The following is an 18,078-nucleotide window of genomic DNA, read 5'->3' on the forward strand; positions in this document are numbered from 1 at the left end:
CGGCGGTGCCTTTGCCTGCTGAACCATCTTGCTAATTCTTGCAGGAACCGATTCCATCTCTTGCTTGGTCGGGTGGTTTTGTTTACCGTGAGCTCACATTAAAATCCTTAACCAAAACCCTCAAAAAACACAGGAGATACACTAGCTGGCTTCCCCCAACTCTCACCAAATGCCTTGGCCAATGTGGGAGCAAAAACTGAAAGCATTGTTTATTTCTTATTAGCAGAACAAAGAGGGGTGTGTGCGCTCCTGAGTTCCACCTGATACACTTAGGCAATAGCCAGGATTAGAAGTTCCTATTAAAGAAGCAGACTGGATGCAGTCTGAGAAAAGGCATCTAGAAAGGCTTGTACCAAATGCTGCTTCCCGTGTGCCTGGCTGCTAGAACTTCGGCAGCCATCACTGACTTAGCCTTAGGCTTCTGTAGTGGGCTTCTGGAGGGAGTCTTCTCTACGCCACCATTTCCAAGTCAAACTGATGTCTACCACCACAGACAGAGTCTATGCCACTGCTCTTCTCCTGTCAGGTGGGGTCAGCAATGGCAAAGTAGCTCTGAAGCTGGTCCGGGGGCCAGGCCTTCACCCACCACTACTTGCTTAAAGAACGAGGAGGAAAGGCTGGGGGAGATGGCTCAGTGCAATCATTAAGACCTGAGCTCAGACCTCCAGGGCCCACAAAAGCTGGGCTCCCTAGCACAAACCTGAAACCTGGGTGGTGTATGTGTGTGGCAGAAGGAGGGCATGAGTTGGATCCCAGGAATTTGCTAGTCAACTAGTCTAGCCAATAGTGAGCTTGGGATTCAGTGAGAGATCCTGTCTCAAAATATGAAGTGATGAGTGACAGAGGAAGCCGCTCAACAGCAACCTCTGTCCTCGTGCGCATGTATACACGTGCCTGCATGTAAACCTGTATGCACACACACACAACACTGGAGAAGACATCTTGGGGAAGGGTAATAGAGACACGTTCATGGAGACTCAGTTTTTCTCCCTCACTATCAATGAAATAAGCCTGTCTGATAAGGGACGCCCTACTAGACATAGGATGATGTCCTACCTCCTATGTCTCAGGGATAACCTGGCCATCGATCTGTATCTTACACGGGAAGGTCCTCTGAAACTGTCCTCATAACTAAGGGACCCAATACCCCTCATGCCCTCCCTGGGAGTGGCAGCCCCAAGACCCCACGCCAGTGCTATTTCCTTTTCCTCATCCCCATTCTTTACAATGAAAACCTCTGCCTAAGTCCAGGCATGGTGTCACACATGGCCATTCTACTCCCATGATAGCCAAAAGATGATGACTGCTCTCTAGGCTCAGTTGGGTTGGCCAATAGCAGCGGGGATGGAGGTGACTTTGTTCTGCCCCTTTGCCTTGCCCTCATCTGGAAGGGCAAACCTGGCCTTGGCCACTGTGGTCATCTCTGAGTTGCTGGCAAGCGGGTGCCTGACTCACCCAATTCCCTAGCAATGTTTGACAAAAGCAAGGGCGCAATCCCTACTCGGAGAACAGCAGTCAAGAAGGACTAACAGGGAGCTGGAGAGATGGCTCAGCGCTGAGATGACCACTTTTGCAGAAGATCCAGGTTTGGTTCCCAGCACCCACATTCCACAGCTCACAGCTGCCTGTGACTTCAGTTCCAGGGAGCCCAATGTCCTCTGGCGTCTGAGGGCACCTGCACACACATGGCACACATAAACTTGCACAGACACACATACACATATCTTCTTTTTAAAGAAGAAACGGTAAGAGCCATCAAGATGATTCAGCAGGTAAAGGCATTCGCCACCAAGCCTGATGACCCAAAATCAACCTCCGGGACCCACGTAACGGAAGAAGTAAACTGACTCCTGCAAATTGTCCTCTGACTTCTACGTTTGTCATGGTATGCATGCTCTCTCTCTCTCTCTCTCTCACACACACACACACACACACAAATGAATGTAAAAGTTAAGAACAGTAATAAGCTGGGCGCTGTGGTACACCTGTAACCTAAGTGCTTGGAAGGCAGAGGCAGGAAGAAGATTGTTGAAAGTTAGGGCTACACAATGAGATCCTGTCTGAAATAAGTAAACAATAGAGGAGGAAGAAAAATGTGAGTGTTCACAGACACACATGCTTCCATATTGTCAAGCACCTCTGCATACACAGAGGTCACTTCAACTCACATGACCGCAAGGACACCCACAGGCACTAGCCCATCCTGCTGGCTGAGTGTCCAGGGAATAGTCAACTCCCAGTGCGGCTTCTCTGTATCTGCTGGCTGATTCACCCACTCGGGCCACTTCTCCCTGGACCTGCTCTCCTTCCCCCTCATCCCAAGGGTCAAAGCCTGGAAGAGCCAGTGAGGACACACCATGGAGCACAGAAGCCCGGACCTGCTAGTGTATACCCTGGCTATGAGCCCTGGCCTCATGTGATAGCCCTCAAGGGCCAGGGCTTCTGCTTGGAGCCTGCTGGGAGGGAATGTCTGGAGGAGCAGCAGCTCAGCAGATTGCTGGACAGTACAGATGGCAGGACTGGCGGGACTCTAAGTCAGCCCGAGACAAATGCACAGAGGGCGCAGAGAGGGGGAAGGGCGGAGCAGCAGCTTCCCTGCAAGGCCCCTGCGCATGAAGCAAGTGTGAGGGGCACCAGTGTCACCTCACCCAGGTGGCACCTGACAGAGCTGTGTGCGCTGGCTGGGGTTCAGATCCACAGCTGCCTGGCTCTCAGACCCATCCTCTTTTTTCTGTACAGGTGGTCATCTGCGGGGGCGTCTCTTCTGGGGCTCGGAGAATGGTAAACGGACCTCCAGAATAAATTAATTGCCTTCAGAGCAAAGTAAAAGAACAGATAGGCAAAAATGAGAAACACAGAGAAGAGGCAAAAGAACACCAAGTTCTCCCCAAATTGCATCTCATTTCTGGCTGGAAGAGGAGACATGAAGGATGCTGGAGACATGGCTGCACTGAGAGCCACCTGACCAAATGGCAGCTATGGTTTCTTGCTTTCGGCCAACAAGGTCAAAGAATATTCCAGAACGGATGCTGCTGCTTCGTTCCAATAGCAGAGGCTTCTCAGCTCCACTCGTCTCCAGGATGGCCGTGCACTGAGCTCTAGGTTCTCAGTTTTGATTCTTATACTGTGAGACAGAGAGATTAGAACCAGGTGAGGAAGCCAGCGGAGCAGGACTCTGTCATGTCACTCAGGTCTCCCCACCCTCGCAGGGGGTTCTGGAAGTGGTGAGACTCCATGGGGAGGCTGCTCATTGCCACATCTCTAGTTGGTGCCTAGTCCCTTCTTCAGTAGGAAAGCTAAGGGGCTCGTGGGAGGACGGCAGGGAGGCCGCAGGTGCTGGGACTGACCATGGCGCCCACCAGGCCTTGTCCTTATGCTCAGTCTGGTTTGTGGGGGAGAAGTCCCAGGCAGAGGAGACCCTCAGAAGCCAGGTGTTCCCAGCCAGTGGCTGAGGTTTTTCTTTTGGTTTTGTTTTTCCTGTCAGGGATAAGGCCCAGGGGCTTCTGCACTAGGCAAGCAATCTACCACTGAGCTCTATGCCCTGTCAAAACCTGAGTTTTACAAAGCGGATTTTAAACCCCTCATCTGGAGCATCTGAGCTGGGAGAATGAGGGTCTGGGGGAACACCCCAGATCTGCACATCCTCACGGCCTTCCCCCACCTAGGGTCTAGGTGTTGGTCCTAGACTGACCAAGTTTTTGTCTACTTCACACAAACTCGGATCACCCGGAAAGAGGCAACCTCAAGTTAGGAATTGCTTCCATCAGGCTGGCCTGTGTCTGTCTGTAAGGCATTTTCTTAACAAATGGTTGTTGGGGAAGGGTCCAGCCTTCTGTTAGAGGTACCACCACTGGGCAGGTAGTCCTGGGCTGTGTAAGAAAGCTGAGCAGACCTCGGGAAGCAGGCCAGTTAGAGGCTTCCTCCATGGTCTCTGCTTCAGTTCCTGCTTTGGCTTCCCTTGGAGATGGACTGTAGCCTGTAGGCCAAATAACCCTCTTCCTGCCCCCAGGTGGTTTCTGTCAGTGTTTTAGCACAGTGACGGAGAACAAACTAAGATACCACCCCCAAAACAGCCTCCCTCCAAGCCAGATAAGGCCATAAGGCTGTGCTGTGACAGACAGTAGAGCTGTCCCTCCCTGTGCCTGTGTCAGCTCAGCCAGCACTGGAGGTAGTGCGGGGACTCGGCCTTTCAGGATTAAGGATGATGGGCCGGCTGTTTTCAACTGTGATGCACTGGCGTCCCCTAGTGGCAGAGGTGATTACAGCAGCCCTGCTCCAGTGCATAGGCAGATGCCAGAGCCAAGCAAGAACTGACCTTGTTCATGATCCAGTCGGCATCTTCAATGGCTCTTTTAATAATCTGCTGGATTCTCTCAGGGTTGTCTTCATCTGAATGAACCCGGAAACTCTGTAAGTTTCAGCATAAAAGAACATGGCCAAGTGAAGCTCAGAGCTTCAGAGCACAGTCCCAAGAGGCTGTGGGAGTCACCTCTCGGCCCCGCTGAGATCATCTGGTCCCTGCCCATTTGGAGATGAGGCTAGGAAAGCCAGACCCTGCGACTCTTACACAGAGGCACGGTCCTAGTCTATCGGACAGCATAACTGGCTGGGCCGCCAGCAGGGAGACTCACTGGGCCCACAGGTTATCTGGCCAGGGGGAGCCACCAATCTCTGGGTTTGATTGCTCAGCCCAGGAATCTTTGTCGATCCAAGTATGCTGGGGAGGCATTAGCCCCCTCCCCCAACCCCACGCCAGGTGCCATGCTGGGAAAGGGAGGGAAGGCAGAGTTCATTTGTGTGCCCCCCCCTTACCTAGGTTCATTTGTGTGCCCCCCCTTACCTAGGTTCATTTGTGTGCCCCCCCTTACCTAGGTTCATTTGTGTGCCCCCTCCTTACCTGTGCTCCCAGCCCCACAATCTCGTCCCAGGAGCCCACTTTGTGCCACATCCAGGAAGTCTTCCCTGATTCCCCCAAAGTTAATTACTCCCTTCTGTTTTCCCACAACCTCCTATTGCTACCACTGTTTCTCTTTTGCTTCTGAGACAGTGTCTCACTATGTAGCCCTGGCTAGCCTGGGACTCACTATGTAGACCAGGCTGGCCTTGAACTCTGAGAGATCCATCTGCCTCTGCCTCTTGAGTGCTGGGATTAAAGATGTGCTCCACCACCACAAGTGTTTTTCTTCTCCAGATCTATATGAAGTTTAGTTTGAAGCTCTTTATTTGGAACTGATTATGACACTGTTAGAATTTTGTCATTTTGTTTGCAGTATGGGTGCTTCGCCTGTGTGTATGTCTGTGAGCCACGTGCACGCGGTGCACAGGTGGCTGAGAATAGAACCTGGGTCCTCTGGAAGAGCTGCCAGCATTCTTAACTTCTGAGCCGGCTCCCCAGCCCCGGAAGTGATTTCTCATAGAGGTAAAGTACACAAGCTCCCGACCTCCCCATTGTTGAGGCTTTGCCTCTCTGGCTTCATCTTCCTCTGTACCGAATCATCTAAGTTATAGGCACAGTGCCCCGTCCCCTAAAGCCCTGCTGTGTGTTTCCTAACAAAGAGACGCTCTGATTGAACACAGCAATCAAACTCAGAAAAACTAGCATCGCTACAACCGTTACCAGCTCCACAGCCAGCGGTGGTCCATAAAACTTTGTTCTGATTTTATTTATTCATTGTTTTTAAAGACAGGTTCTCTTACTGGGATCTAGAACTTGCAATCCTCCTGTCTTTGCCTCCCCAGTGCTGGGATTACAAGCGCAGGCCTCCCCTCCAGCCTTTTCTGGGTGCTGAACCCTCATGCTTGTATGGCCAGCATTTTATCAACCAAGTTACCTCTCCCGCCTCTACCCAGTCTATTTTAAGATCCCTGGAGCTGTTTCATTCAGGCCCCAACCCAGCGTGAGATGCCAGCTGATGCAACCTCTGTGCCCCAGACCAGCTGCCAGCTGCCCACTTCTGCAGTGCTTCTTATAAAGCTTCTCGGCCACTCCCCGGCACCTGTGCCCCCGGTCCCCAGCAGACACCTCCCCCAGACTGCTCCCACCTGCCTGACAGCATGCTTGTAGTATTCCTGGATGCCCTTGGTTGGCAGCTGCCGGCAACAACGAAGCAAGTAACGGTACAGCTGCAGTGATGTCTGGACCAGCTCTGCCCCCAGAAGCGGGGCCATCTGTGAACCCCAGTCCTGAAAAACACGGAACGTCACTTTCTTAGCCATCAGGCCAGCCCCACGGCAGCCCTGGCCTCCAGTCCCAGCCCTCTGTGAGCCAACTGCACAGAATCAAGGCCCCCTTGTGGCACAACCCCGGAAGCCTACACCCTGGGCACAGAGCAGGCCCAAGAGGACCCGATGCAAGTGCAGAGAGAGGTGCGCCACCTCGACCAGAGCCTTTCTAAAGTGTGGCATCAGGCGGGAGGTGAAGAGGGGAAATGAGCAGAAAACCCCAGGTGGCAATCAAGGCTGCCAAGCACATCCTAGTGAGGGCATCAGGCAGAAGGGCAAGAAGCCCAAAAGTCCAAACCTGGCTAGTGAAAGCATTGTTTCCAAAGCCACACGCACCAGCAAGATGGAAAGACCAAGGAGCTTATCAAAATCGCAGTCTTGGGCCGGAGCCAGGTAGATGCACGTCAATGAGACACTCAGCAGATCAGAATGGACAGCATGGCTCCCATGAAGAAGCACCTCTCCGTGGAGCAGCCAAGGGGAAGCCAGAACCACGAATGTGACTTCATTTTGCTGAGTGGTTAATAACAATGAGCACGATATTCCTAATTTGATGCAAACGTATGAAAACTAAGCACAGAGAGGTCAGGTAACTTGCCCACGCTCACACAGCTGGTAAAAGGTCCATCTGAGATTTAAATGTTGGCAGTCTAACTCCAGGATCTGATTTAAAAGGGGGGAAGGGGCCTGCAAAGTGAGTGGATAGGTAGAGGTAGCCCTAAGACAGAAGCCCTGAGTTTGAGCCCCAGGACCCATACGCTGGAAGGAGTGAACCAACTCCTTCACGCTGTCATCTTCCACCCATAAAAGTGTAATGGCACATACTGGTGGCCACACGTGTGCATGCAATTTTTGTTTTCCTTTTTAAAAATAAACTGGGTTGTGGTAGCACTTCAATTCCAAAGCTTGGAAGGCAGAGGCAAGCAGCCTTCTGTGAGTTCCAGGCCAGTCAAGACACCGCCTCAAAACAATGTTTTGTTTGGTTGGTTGCTTTAGGGGGCAGAGAGATGGGTCAGCAGTTAAGAGTAGTTACTGCTGTTGTATAGGACTGGGGTTCAGTTCCCAGCACCCACGTGGCTGCTTACAACTGTCTGTTACTCCAGTTCTATCCAGGATCCGGTGCCTCTTCTAGCCTCCAGAGACACCACACACACACACACTCGCACACACGGAGGCAAACACGCCTGCCCATAAAATAAAATGTAATTTACAATCTGTTAAGCATTAGAAAAGGGTGCTGTTCACATTCAAGTGCCGCACACACTCGCAGAGAGCCGTCCGGCAACTCTCCACACCACGTCCACCTCTTCAGAAACCACAACCAAGAGTACGCTTACCCACCAAGACAACCTCTGTGCGCCCTCCAGCTCCTCACTTCCTGCCCTCCAGCAGCTGCTGCCCACCTGCCTATCCCGGGTTTGTGTAAATGCAACAGTCTACCAGGCTTCCCTTTGTGTTTAGGGAATCCATTTATTTATCTACCCATCTACTTATTATTTATGTTTTTCAAGACAGGCTTTCTCTGTGTAGCCCTGGCTGTCCTGAAACTCACTCTGTAGACCAGGCTGGCCTCAAACTCAGAGATCTCCTTCTAAGTGCTAAGATTAAAAGAGTGCACCACCAAACCTGACTAGCATTATTTTTTAAAGTAAGACTTGAATCTCTTTTTCAGCTATTATATAAGTCATAATAATTATACACATTCATAGAGTACCATAGGATATTTTAAAACATGTTTATATTGTAATTTTTAACAATTTATTTTTTTTTAATTTCTTTATTATGTATATAATGTTCTGCCTGCATGTACACCTGCACGCCAGAAGAGGGCACCAGATCTCAGTATAGATGGTTGTGGGCCACCATGTGGTTGCTGGGACTCATGACCTCTGGAAGAGCAATCATTCCCGGGCCCCAATTAACCTCCAGCCCCAATTTATTATTTTTTAATTATAATATGAATGTGTCTATGGAAGGGAATGCACACGTGAGTGCTGGTGACCAAAGAGGCCAGAAGCATCGGATTCCCTGGAACTGGAGTGACAGGTGATTGTAACCCTCCTGAGGAAGAGTCTGAACACAGAACTCAGATCCTCTGGAAGAATAGTATGCACTCTTAATCGCGCCATCATGTGTTTCCTCCCAGAAGAACCCATACTCAAGATGAATTTTTTCAGTGTGTGTGTGTGTGTGTGTGTGTGTGCGCGCGCACGCGCGCACGCGCGCACACGCGTGCTCACATGTGACGGTTAGAGGACAACTTGCAGGAGTCAGTGCTCTTTCCAGGTGGCCTCAGGCTTAGAGGGAGACACCTACCTTCACCTGACTGAGCCATCTCATTGGCCCAGCTTTTTTTTTTTTTAACGGGAGTACAGGTGTTTCTAAATGGTAGGTTCTAGAATACAAAGATCTGTTCCCCTTCCATTTAGTGTATCCAGCCCTAATCTTGCCTGTGTGCCCACTGCTCTTGCCCGAGCTGTGTCATAGCACCCTGCCTGGCACCCCACTGTCACTCCATTCTCTTTCACACTTCACACCGAGAGAGTTCTGACCCCCTGTTCCGGATGCATCACCCACGTCAGCCCCAAGAATCTTCCCCAGAATCTCCAGCTATCAAGGACTCAGTTCTCTACAGCCCTGCATGTCAGTGGCTCCCACTTCTCACTTCCCCTCACCCCAGCCCCGCAGGAGGCTCTCACAACTGAGCTGGGCCTATGCCTTAGCACTGTGCCGGGCCCTCAGCAGGCTTCACACTGGATGAACTGAAGCCCTGGGTCCATTATCTCCTCAGCATGGACTTCCTGTCCGTGGGGGAGAGGCTCCCTGTGTGCCAGATGAGGGGCTCAAAGGCAGGGACAGAGTGACTGGTGTTAGCCTTGAAACAGCAAGGGCTGGGGAGGGCCCTGTCAGGAGAATCTGACTCTAGAACTGTCAGATACCCCTGCACAACCACGATAGGCTGGGGTTGGAGGTGCAGCGGTCTATTTCCAGCATATCTTTTTGGAGCAAACACACTCCGTTTCCTCAAGGTTCTTCCGGCTCTTACTCTGACACTGGAGCTGACCGGCAACTGTCTGCCCCCACCATCCATTCTCCTTTCTAGTAAATGCCAGCTTTGCAGAACTCAGGGTGCACTGGCCCAGCCTGCCTGGCCAGCCACAGCCCCAGATTCACACACAACTGGAAAACTCCCTCCCCAGTAGACTCAGTCTACAAGGGGATGCCATCTTGCCTCCTCTTGGCTCCAAGCAGAGAGCAGAGCGGGAACTTGACAGAACAAAGTCCAAAGACCTCATTTAAGTCCCAGAATGCTTCACCCATCAGAAGCCCAGGTGGCAGAGCAGCCTGTTTACTCTGATTACCAAAGCAGCTCGGGATGGTGGTTCTGTCACCTCCAACCCAAAGAATTCTGAAGGAATTTGACTCCCCACTTCTACTTCCAGGGGCTGGGGTGTGGCTCAGCTGAGGACCCACCTGCCTAGGATGCAGAAACTTCTGGGCTCAAGCTCCAACACTACAAACAGGAGGCATGATGGTGCAGGCCTAATATCCTAGCACAAGGAGGTGGAGGCAGCAAAGTCATCCTTGGCTATGCAGTGAGTTTAAGGACAGCCTGGGCTACATGTCTTGAAAGAAAGAAAGAGAAAGAGGGAGGGGAAAAAGGAGAGGGAGGGGAGGGAGAGGAAAGGTGGGAGGGAGGGAGGAAGGAACGAATGAACAAGCAAACAAATGAAGGAACCAAAACAGCAAACAGAAACCTTGAGGACCCACTTCAATGGTGGCAGCTGTAAGGAAGTCTGAACAAGACAGGGCTCTTCAAGTTCCTGCTCTCAGCAGTCTGCCTGGCCCTGCTTCAGCCTAGCCTGCAGAGGGGAACCCTGCTGTGATGGGCAGGACCCTGAAGGGAGACCACAGAGGACACCCTGCAGTCCCCCTCCCCCCCCACCGACAGGCAGCTCCCCTGGCAGGCTTCCCCAGACTATATAAAGTGCTAATCAAATATTGTAAAATGCTAGTCCGGAACAGATGGCTGCCATCTGCAGTCCTCAAACTTAACATTTGGAAAGCGCACAACTTTGCCTCACTGCTTTAAACCCAAGCAATACTTAGTAACCAACCCAGCAAGTATGGGCGGAAGATTATTTTCAGCTCAATTATATTACTTAGTCATTCTCAGTAATAACCAGTAGAGAAGTCATGTGTGGGTCCACTGAGAGGAGCGGAACTAAAAATGTTTTAATTTAATTTAAAGTGTGGGTTTACTATTATTAAGGGGGCCATGAACCTCCCAGCGCCTTTACCAAAACTATAGGGGGAAATGTTCATTTCTCTTCTACGCTTTGCACTTGACCTCAGACTCCAAGCTCTGTGCGCTGTGACGGCTCCATCTTCCTGGCAACCACACAAGAAGCCACCTTCAACCAAGCACTCCTTTTCCTTCTCTCCCCAGCCACTGGCTTTGAAATCCTATCCGATTCTACCTCTCTGCGCCTCTCAAGATTTACAGCTCCGAGTCCAGATCCATCCTGTCTCAACTGCTGGTCTGGAGCCGGCAGACCTGCCTTTCAATCCACTTCCCTTTCTGTTCACCAACAGCCCGACTGAACCTGAAACACAGAATTCAGGGTCCCCGGCCCTCCAAGTGCCCCTGATGTCAACGCCTACACCTTGTTGCTCTAGCAACTTCTCACAATGCGGACTAGCTGCTTGAATGTATTTTAAGCGGACTCTGAAGGGACATCTTTTCATCATAATGTTGTTATATTTACTTATATGAGTATGAGAGAAAAAAAATCCCATTTTCATAGGAATTCCGTTAGAACAGTTTCGGTTTCGTTGTTTATAAAGGATGGGTACAGGAGTGTCCCAAGCGTGTACAGATGCAAAGGGGGAGCTGGCAGAAGCGGGGAAAGCAGCACTGAGTAAGGCAGGTGCCCGCCTCCAGAACAAAGCCAGGCTCCTCTCCAAGGCCCGGGGAGTCCTGTCTGTCACCTTCCCCGAGAGCTGCGGCCAAGCAAACTGAGCCCTTCCTGGGGCAGTCTGTGGCAGCTCTGCCTAGGGCTGGTCTCCACACTGTGACAGGTGACAGAAGGCTTGACGTAGAACAGCTGCACTAGGGTCCGCAGGGAAGCAGAACCCAGACAAGGTGAGCGTGTGCATGGGGAGTGTGTGTATGTGTAAGTGTGCGTATAAGTGTGTATGGAGGGGTGAGTGTGTGTGCTCAACAGACTGTGTCTGAGTGTGTGGGAAGCAGGGGGATTACAAGGAATGTGTCCTGTAATTCTGGGAGCTGCAAGTGCAAAATCTGCAAAGCCAATGCCCTAAATCTACACAGAAACTTGCCAGGAAACCAGAAAGAGTCCCCGTCCCAGTTCAAAGGACTTTGAGAGAACCCTTCCTATATAGGAAAAGGCTCAGATTGTTGGGCTCTTTCCAGCCCAACAGTGTGCCCTGTAAACCTCTACCACCCTCCAGACCAGAGACAGCAGCAGCAACTGAGGCCAAGTACCACCCCTGCCTGCCCCCAGGGCTGGTTAAACCTTGTGGCAGTAAATCTTTCCGCATCTTCTGGCCTACATCTCCTGGAACTCTCTAACTGTAAGACTACCAGGGGCAGAGGTAGGAGGGCAGGTAATCGGAGAGTGGCTCAACGGTAAACAAATCCATTTTCCTTTACCAATTTCTGTTTCCTGAATTCTTTCAAAATACACCAAGCAGGCGGTAGGTTATGACTTCGGTGTCCTGCAGCAGTCAGGCCTTCAGAGGATGGGATGAGGCTGGAGAGATGGCTCTTCAGGCTGGCCTGGACGTCCCAGAGATCCACTTGCCGCCACTTCCTAAGTACTGGGATTTAAAGGAGTGCCCTACCACCCAGGGTTTATGTATGATTTTTTGAAAAAGACTGAATGAGGCCCATTTATGTTAATGAGGACAGTCTGCTTGCCTCAGCCTACTAATTTAAGTGTAAACACGCTCTCACAGACACCCGAATAACACCGCATCCCATTCAAGCTGACACATAACGTGTAAAAGTCCACAACCACTTGTCAACAGTCCTCTTCCCTCTGCTTTCACACTCCTGTGGCCTCCTGCAGCCGGCCTCACTCCTCCACCCTCAGCTCAGGTCCTCCATGAGGAGGTGCTCACACAGAGCACCCACCCAGGAGCCACACTCAGGAGGAAGTCTGTGCCCTATTTCACTCTAGCCCTGACTTCCGGCTCAGGCTCTCACCTGGATTAAAGGGAGTCATCCAACTGTGTGCAAGGACGGCCCGGCCAGCCATTCTCCAAGGGCGGTTACAGTGTGTTATCAACCCCTCAACCAAAACCTTTCTGAAGCTGCGCCCCAGCAGACACTGTCCAGATGGTCCAAATCTTCTGCCATTTTCAGGAATCACAATGATGTGGCTGTGTAGTCTGCTCTTATCCTCACATGATGCAGTACAAGTGTTGGTATAATGTTCTTTTGAAATGTATACACCTTACCCTTGTTCATTCAAATGCTGATTCCCTCCCCCCCACTCTCTGGTTTCAATCCAGATATTGTATTGTGATACTTATTCTAAGCATCACCTGTCTCAACTTTGTGTAAACATACAAAATAAAACAACCAGCCACAATGCTGAGCAATAGAAGAGGAAGGAGTAAGCAGGAGAGGGGAGGAGCCAGAGGACAGGAAGTGGTGGGAGGCTGAGGAGGAGAGAAGAGGGAGCTGGGAGAGCAGAGCTGGAGGACAGAACTTGGAACGATGTGGAAAATGAACCAGACCTAAGATTTCACAAAAAGCAAGTATAATGGGTAAAATCTAAAAGTTAGGAAACTATGAGGGCTTGGAGGTTTAGGAGGGAGTAACTATTGCCTAGCATTATGTTCTAGGTTAACTAAATAAACCCAGTCTCTGTGTGGTGATTTGGTTATACAGCTGTTTGGGATTAACAGCAGCTTTACCAGAAGATAGATCAATAGTAGATATTAATCGCAACATAAAAGTGCATTGGCTGCTCTTCCTGAGAACCTGTGTTCAATTCCCAGCACCTACATAGCAGCTCACAACTGTCTATAACACCTGTGCTAGGGGATCCAACACCTTCATACAGACATCCATGCAGGTAAAACAATACACATAAAATTTAAAAGAGAGAGGTATTCTAGGCTCTGCAACTATTCCGAACAGGTCAACAAACACCAGTCCACAGACAAAATGGACAAAGAAGAGGATAAGAAACATTAAGAGTGTTTCCACTCATGGCCTGAGCTCTGCCCTGATTGACCAGCAAGTCCATCACACAAAAGGTCCCTCCGTCATGCCCTCTCCAGCACCGAGGTGGAGGACATGACCATCTCGCCCAGCTGCTGGCCCCTCGGTGCTTCTCATTCCTCCCTGCTCTCCCTCCCCTCCGCTCTCAAGCACACCGCCAGTGTGAGAAACAGCAGCTTGATTGTGTTCAGAGCCATTCCATGAGCAGTGACCCTGTCAACTCCCCGTGACCTGAGAATTCAAGGAATGCAGCCCAGACTACATTCTCTGCTCAGATCCTCGTGACCCTGGCACCCACTTCAAAGTACCTTTCTCCATAGACTGTTATTAAGTCTGCTTCCCCAGCTTGTACTATCTAATACAGAGTGCCAGTTGGCCATACAAACTTTGGGGTGCCTGTTATTTAAGTTTCATCTGTATGCAATGAAAGCACTGAGGCAATCACATTCCAGGACAAAGACAGCTGCTCTGATCTGTCCTCAGCAAAGCTCATCCATGCAACATCCTTCCCCTCAGCTGAGCGTGCAGGCTCGGAGACTGCCGAAATGACCAGCACCTTGCCAGTCCAGAACTTTCTGCAAAGCTGATGTCATATTTGATCACCCTGCGCAGAGGCTAATTAGGACCTGGCAATCATGACAGCGTTTCACATGTCACCTCATTAAACGCAATATCCTGTTAGCTCCATGTTATAGATAAGGAAACCAAGGCTGAAGAAGCTATAATCTGTCAGTGCCACACACCTGTGCAGTCAGGCAGGGAACTAACCATAAGTCTATCTGATTCTGAACCTCACGCTCTTACTGACATCTGCTAAATGTGCACACCTAAGAATCCTGACTAAGACTGGGGGTAAACCAGTCTTAAGAGCACCTGCCTAGTATGGACAAGTCCCCAGAACTAAAAACAACAACAACAAAAGTGCTGACCAGATCATGACTAAGGTCTCCATCCATAAAGATCTCTCCTGGGCTTAGCAAGAACAGCCACTGATACCCATACTTAAGTGGACTGTTATTCACAGCTTAGCCACAACCCTTGCTCCACGCCTTTCAGAAATACAAGGGCATGACAGCAGCCTCTCACACAGAGATGGGTGGAAAATTTCAGACTAATGTCAAGTCTACAAGGAAAAAAGAAGAAAAACTTACAGAGTGGTTGGGTGACTGAAGACACAAGCCTTGCAACCTGCGTCCACAGGAGGGCAGGAGAGAGCCAGGTCCCCAAAGCTGTCCTCTGAGCTCCATGTGTGACACCACACACACACACATTTACAGAACCCAACGAGCCTGGTGGCATATCCCTGTAATCCCAGCGCTTAGGAGGCAGAAGCAGGAAGCTTGGGAGTTTAAGGTCCGCTCTGGGCTACACAGCAAGCTCAAGGTCAGACTGGGCTATCCAAGATCCCATCTCAAACACAAAACAAAACCAACTCACAAAACTGAAAGAAGAATGTGATCTATTAAAAGGGAAACAGCGGGAGGGCACAAGGGGAACTTCCTGGGTGCCAAGTGGTATGGCTGGCACAGGGGCTAAGAAGAAAGCTCACGTGAGCTCACTGCCCTTTTCAATAATCTGTGTCTTAACACGGAGTGCCTAAAAATAACTGGGGAAGAGAGTCATACATTTAAAAAAATGATGGAACTGCAGAAAATAACTCGAAATTATGTCCGATTGAGCACTGATAAAAGCTAAATTAAGCTTGCACCAGCCATTTTTTTTAAATATGCAATTAATCTTCATGATGGAGAAAGTTGGAAAATAGGAATGGCTTGCTCCCTGCCCCCGCCTACCCCCCAGGGCTCCATCTGGTATATTTTATGTTCTTAAAGCAATCCTGCCTCCCCTAGTCCCTCTCCCGCACAGCCAAGGTCAGGCAGGCTTTCATTCCCACTGACACCCTTCAGTCCCCGAGTTGTGCCCATTCCTATGGGAGGGGGTGATGACGGAGATGAATCCTGGGCCTTGACCAAGCCAGGCAACCTTTTTACCACCGAGCTGTTCCTAGCTCCTAGACTCCTAATCAGTCTCTTTCTTCCTGGCCAATTCCCATGTGCCACCCAAGGATATTTGGCCCCTACTACCTTATCCCCAGAAGACAGGTATGTAATTGTAAGGACTTCAAATGAGTCCCAAGGATGGAGAGAGAAAACCGGATCCAGGCAGACCTTGGAAAATTATTCGCTAATAAAAAAAATAAAGTGTTTGCAGATGCTACCACGTGCGAACCTTGAAGGAGACATGCAAGATGCAGGAAACCGCTATCAGGGGGCTACGTAACATATGATTGATTCCATTTCTGTGAAATGTTCGGAACTTGCAAAATCTATGGAAAGCAGGGAAGTGGTGGCCTGAGCGCACAGAAAACAGAAACAGACTGAAGAGGGGTGTTACCGCTAATGGAGATGTTTTTCTTTGAAGGTCCAGAAAATGTTCTAAAATTGGCAGTGGTTGTAGATGCCCAACCGCACGCCTTCTAAAGTGTGCAGTTTAGTACTGGCCGGTTATCCCAGTGCACGTGGGAGGCCGAGGCAGGAGGATTACAAGTTCAAGGTCAGAGAGGGCTACATGTTGCAGAGATCAAAATGGTTCCAGTTATTCCTGGTAACTGGGTGCTCCCGCAAATCGACTGAGAGCAGAGGGGGCACGTCTCTTTGGAAACCACAGAACCGAGCGCGGATCCCGGCAGCACATGGCGGGGCCCTGGCTCCCCGCAATCTCGGGCCCGCATCCCGGCCTCCCACGCTCCTCCGCGGCGCCGGGACTACGGCTGCGACAGGTGCCCCCGGCTCTCAGGGGGAGCCCGGAGCACCCGCAGATCGCCCCCGGGGCTTCCGCAGATCCCCGGCCCTGCAGGGAGCCTCGGCAATCCCCAGCCCGCCCCCGCCGCCCCGAGGGGCCCTCGCAACGCGGCTCACCCGCCTTCCGGGCGGACGCCAACTGGAGAACCCGCAGGCGACGAGCGCGCCTGCGCGGCGGAAGCCCGCGCAGCCCCGCCCCCGCCGGGGGCCGGAGCGCCCTCTGCCGGCCGCCAGCGGGACTCGGGGTCCTACTGCGTGCGGGCTTCCCGATCCGACCCCACCCAGTCGGCTGCACCTACAGCCTTCTTCCCTTGCGTTTCCACCGAGGATGCAAGCTCCGAAGGCAAGCTCTCCCTGGTATTTCCAAGAGCGGACTGTGCTGGAATAGTAGGGGTGACCAAGATCTGTGTAATGTCTTCTCGGAGGACGTGCCGGTGACAGGCATTATGTTTGGAAGGGAGTCTTCATTTTGAGTCGCTTCGTCAAATTACAGTCCCACAACACCTGTCAGAAGAATACATATGACAGTAATAGGCGTGCTTCCTTTCAGACTCGGCTATAATTATAATTGAGGGAAAGAATACGGAATCTTAACTCGCGGCTCCTGCCGGGATCATTCCTTTGAAAACGAAATAATGCTGTTTCATTAAACGGGCGCTCCCCGCTCGCGCGTGTTTAAAGTCAGAATGCTCCCCTGAATTGATTTAAATACAAGTTTTATATCCTGAAAGAAATAAAGAGGAGTCTTTATCGGGAGACAAACGCCTTGTTCAGTGAAGCTGCAAGCTTCTCTGGGCCTCTGTCTGGAAGGCAGCGAGGGTAGCGGTGGAGAGCGTTGCTCCCCTTCATCTCTCTTCACTGGGACTTCTTAAATCTCTCTGTAACGAAAAGCCCGACTTCCTTACGCACACTCCTCGTGTGGTCTTTAACAAGACAATTTCGTATAATATTTCCCTTTTCTTTTTTTCATTTTTAAAAGAAAATTACTATCTAGCAGCCCTCAGAAATTTATTTTTCTTCCTCATAGGAAGCAGGGGCTATTTCTTAACAGAACTTTTCCTTTCCCTGTTTCTTCTTCAACTCTAGCATCCTGCTGTGTCTCCCTGCACTCCTCCCCCTTCCTCCTCGTTCCCTAACACACGACACTGTCTCCAAACCAGTGTGGGAGGATTCCTCCCTTGGAATACCCAGATAATTACCTTCATTTATTTTCAATATGTAGACTTGGGCCAAATATATCCAAAGATCCAATCGCACCCTCATAAATCAACCCTCTTATTTACCCATGCACAATCAGGCCACATCATTAGTGTAGATCCAATCAATAAATCATTATGTTTTTAGAGCCCTTACTAGGAGCAATCTTCCACGGGACACCAATCCACTCTCGAATTCAACGTTGAGATCCCTTCATATTTTTAAGAAATTTCACAGTCTGTTCTCTCATGCCCGCTCCTTTGTTCCTAGATCTCCGTGTTCCTGCTTCAGAAGCTTCTGTCTAATACCTAGATCATAAAATATTCAAGAAGCAAGCTGTTAGCTTTACCTCCGAAAGGCCCCACCTTCGTGCCTCTTGTGTTACTTCTGTCTTTATAGAGATGCAACATTTATCTTTCTCAAAAATTCTTTGTCGACAACCAGGCAGCACAAAAGAAGAAGAACAGAAAAGAAAAAGAAAATCACCTGAAGGGGAGACGTGGACAGCAACTCCTTTTCTTTTAACAAGTCACAGTGGGAGCTTGGATTTAAGAATAATTCAATAGTGATTCTTTTTAGTAATTTATTTGTTTTTCTCTT

At 50.4% G+C, this 18,078-nt stretch overlaps 1 protein-coding gene across 2 annotated transcripts; it reads right to left on the minus strand.

Annotated features, from left to right (window-relative positions):
• Positions 1 to 2,881: 2,881 nt before the first annotated feature.
• On the minus strand, positions 2,882 to 16,498 carry Lyrm9 (LYR motif containing 9). 2 transcript variants are annotated; one of them, XM_021639780.2, is made up of 4 exons: positions 16,399 to 16,498; positions 6,043 to 6,183; positions 4,316 to 4,408; positions 2,882 to 3,124 (listed from the first exon to the last, which is right to left on the minus strand). In XM_021639780.2, the coding sequence occupies exons 2-4, from the start codon at positions 6,166 to 6,168 to the stop codon at positions 3,107 to 3,109; spliced, it is 237 nt and encodes a 78-aa protein (XP_021495455.1). In that variant the 5' UTR covers positions 6,169 to 6,183; positions 16,399 to 16,498; the 3' UTR covers positions 2,882 to 3,106. The 2 variants fall into 2 exon arrangements, with proteins under 2 accessions (XP_021495455.1, XP_021495456.1); XM_021639781.2 differs by lacking the exon at positions 16,399 to 16,498 and adding an exon at positions 6,559 to 6,729.
• Positions 16,499 to 18,078: the final 1,580 nt, after the last annotated feature.

Source organism: Meriones unguiculatus, chromosome 7 (genome assembly GCF_030254825.1).
Source record: "Meriones unguiculatus strain TT.TT164.6M chromosome 7, Bangor_MerUng_6.1, whole genome shotgun sequence".
Taxonomy (NCBI): Eukaryota; Metazoa; Chordata; class Mammalia; order Rodentia; family Muridae; genus Meriones; species Meriones unguiculatus.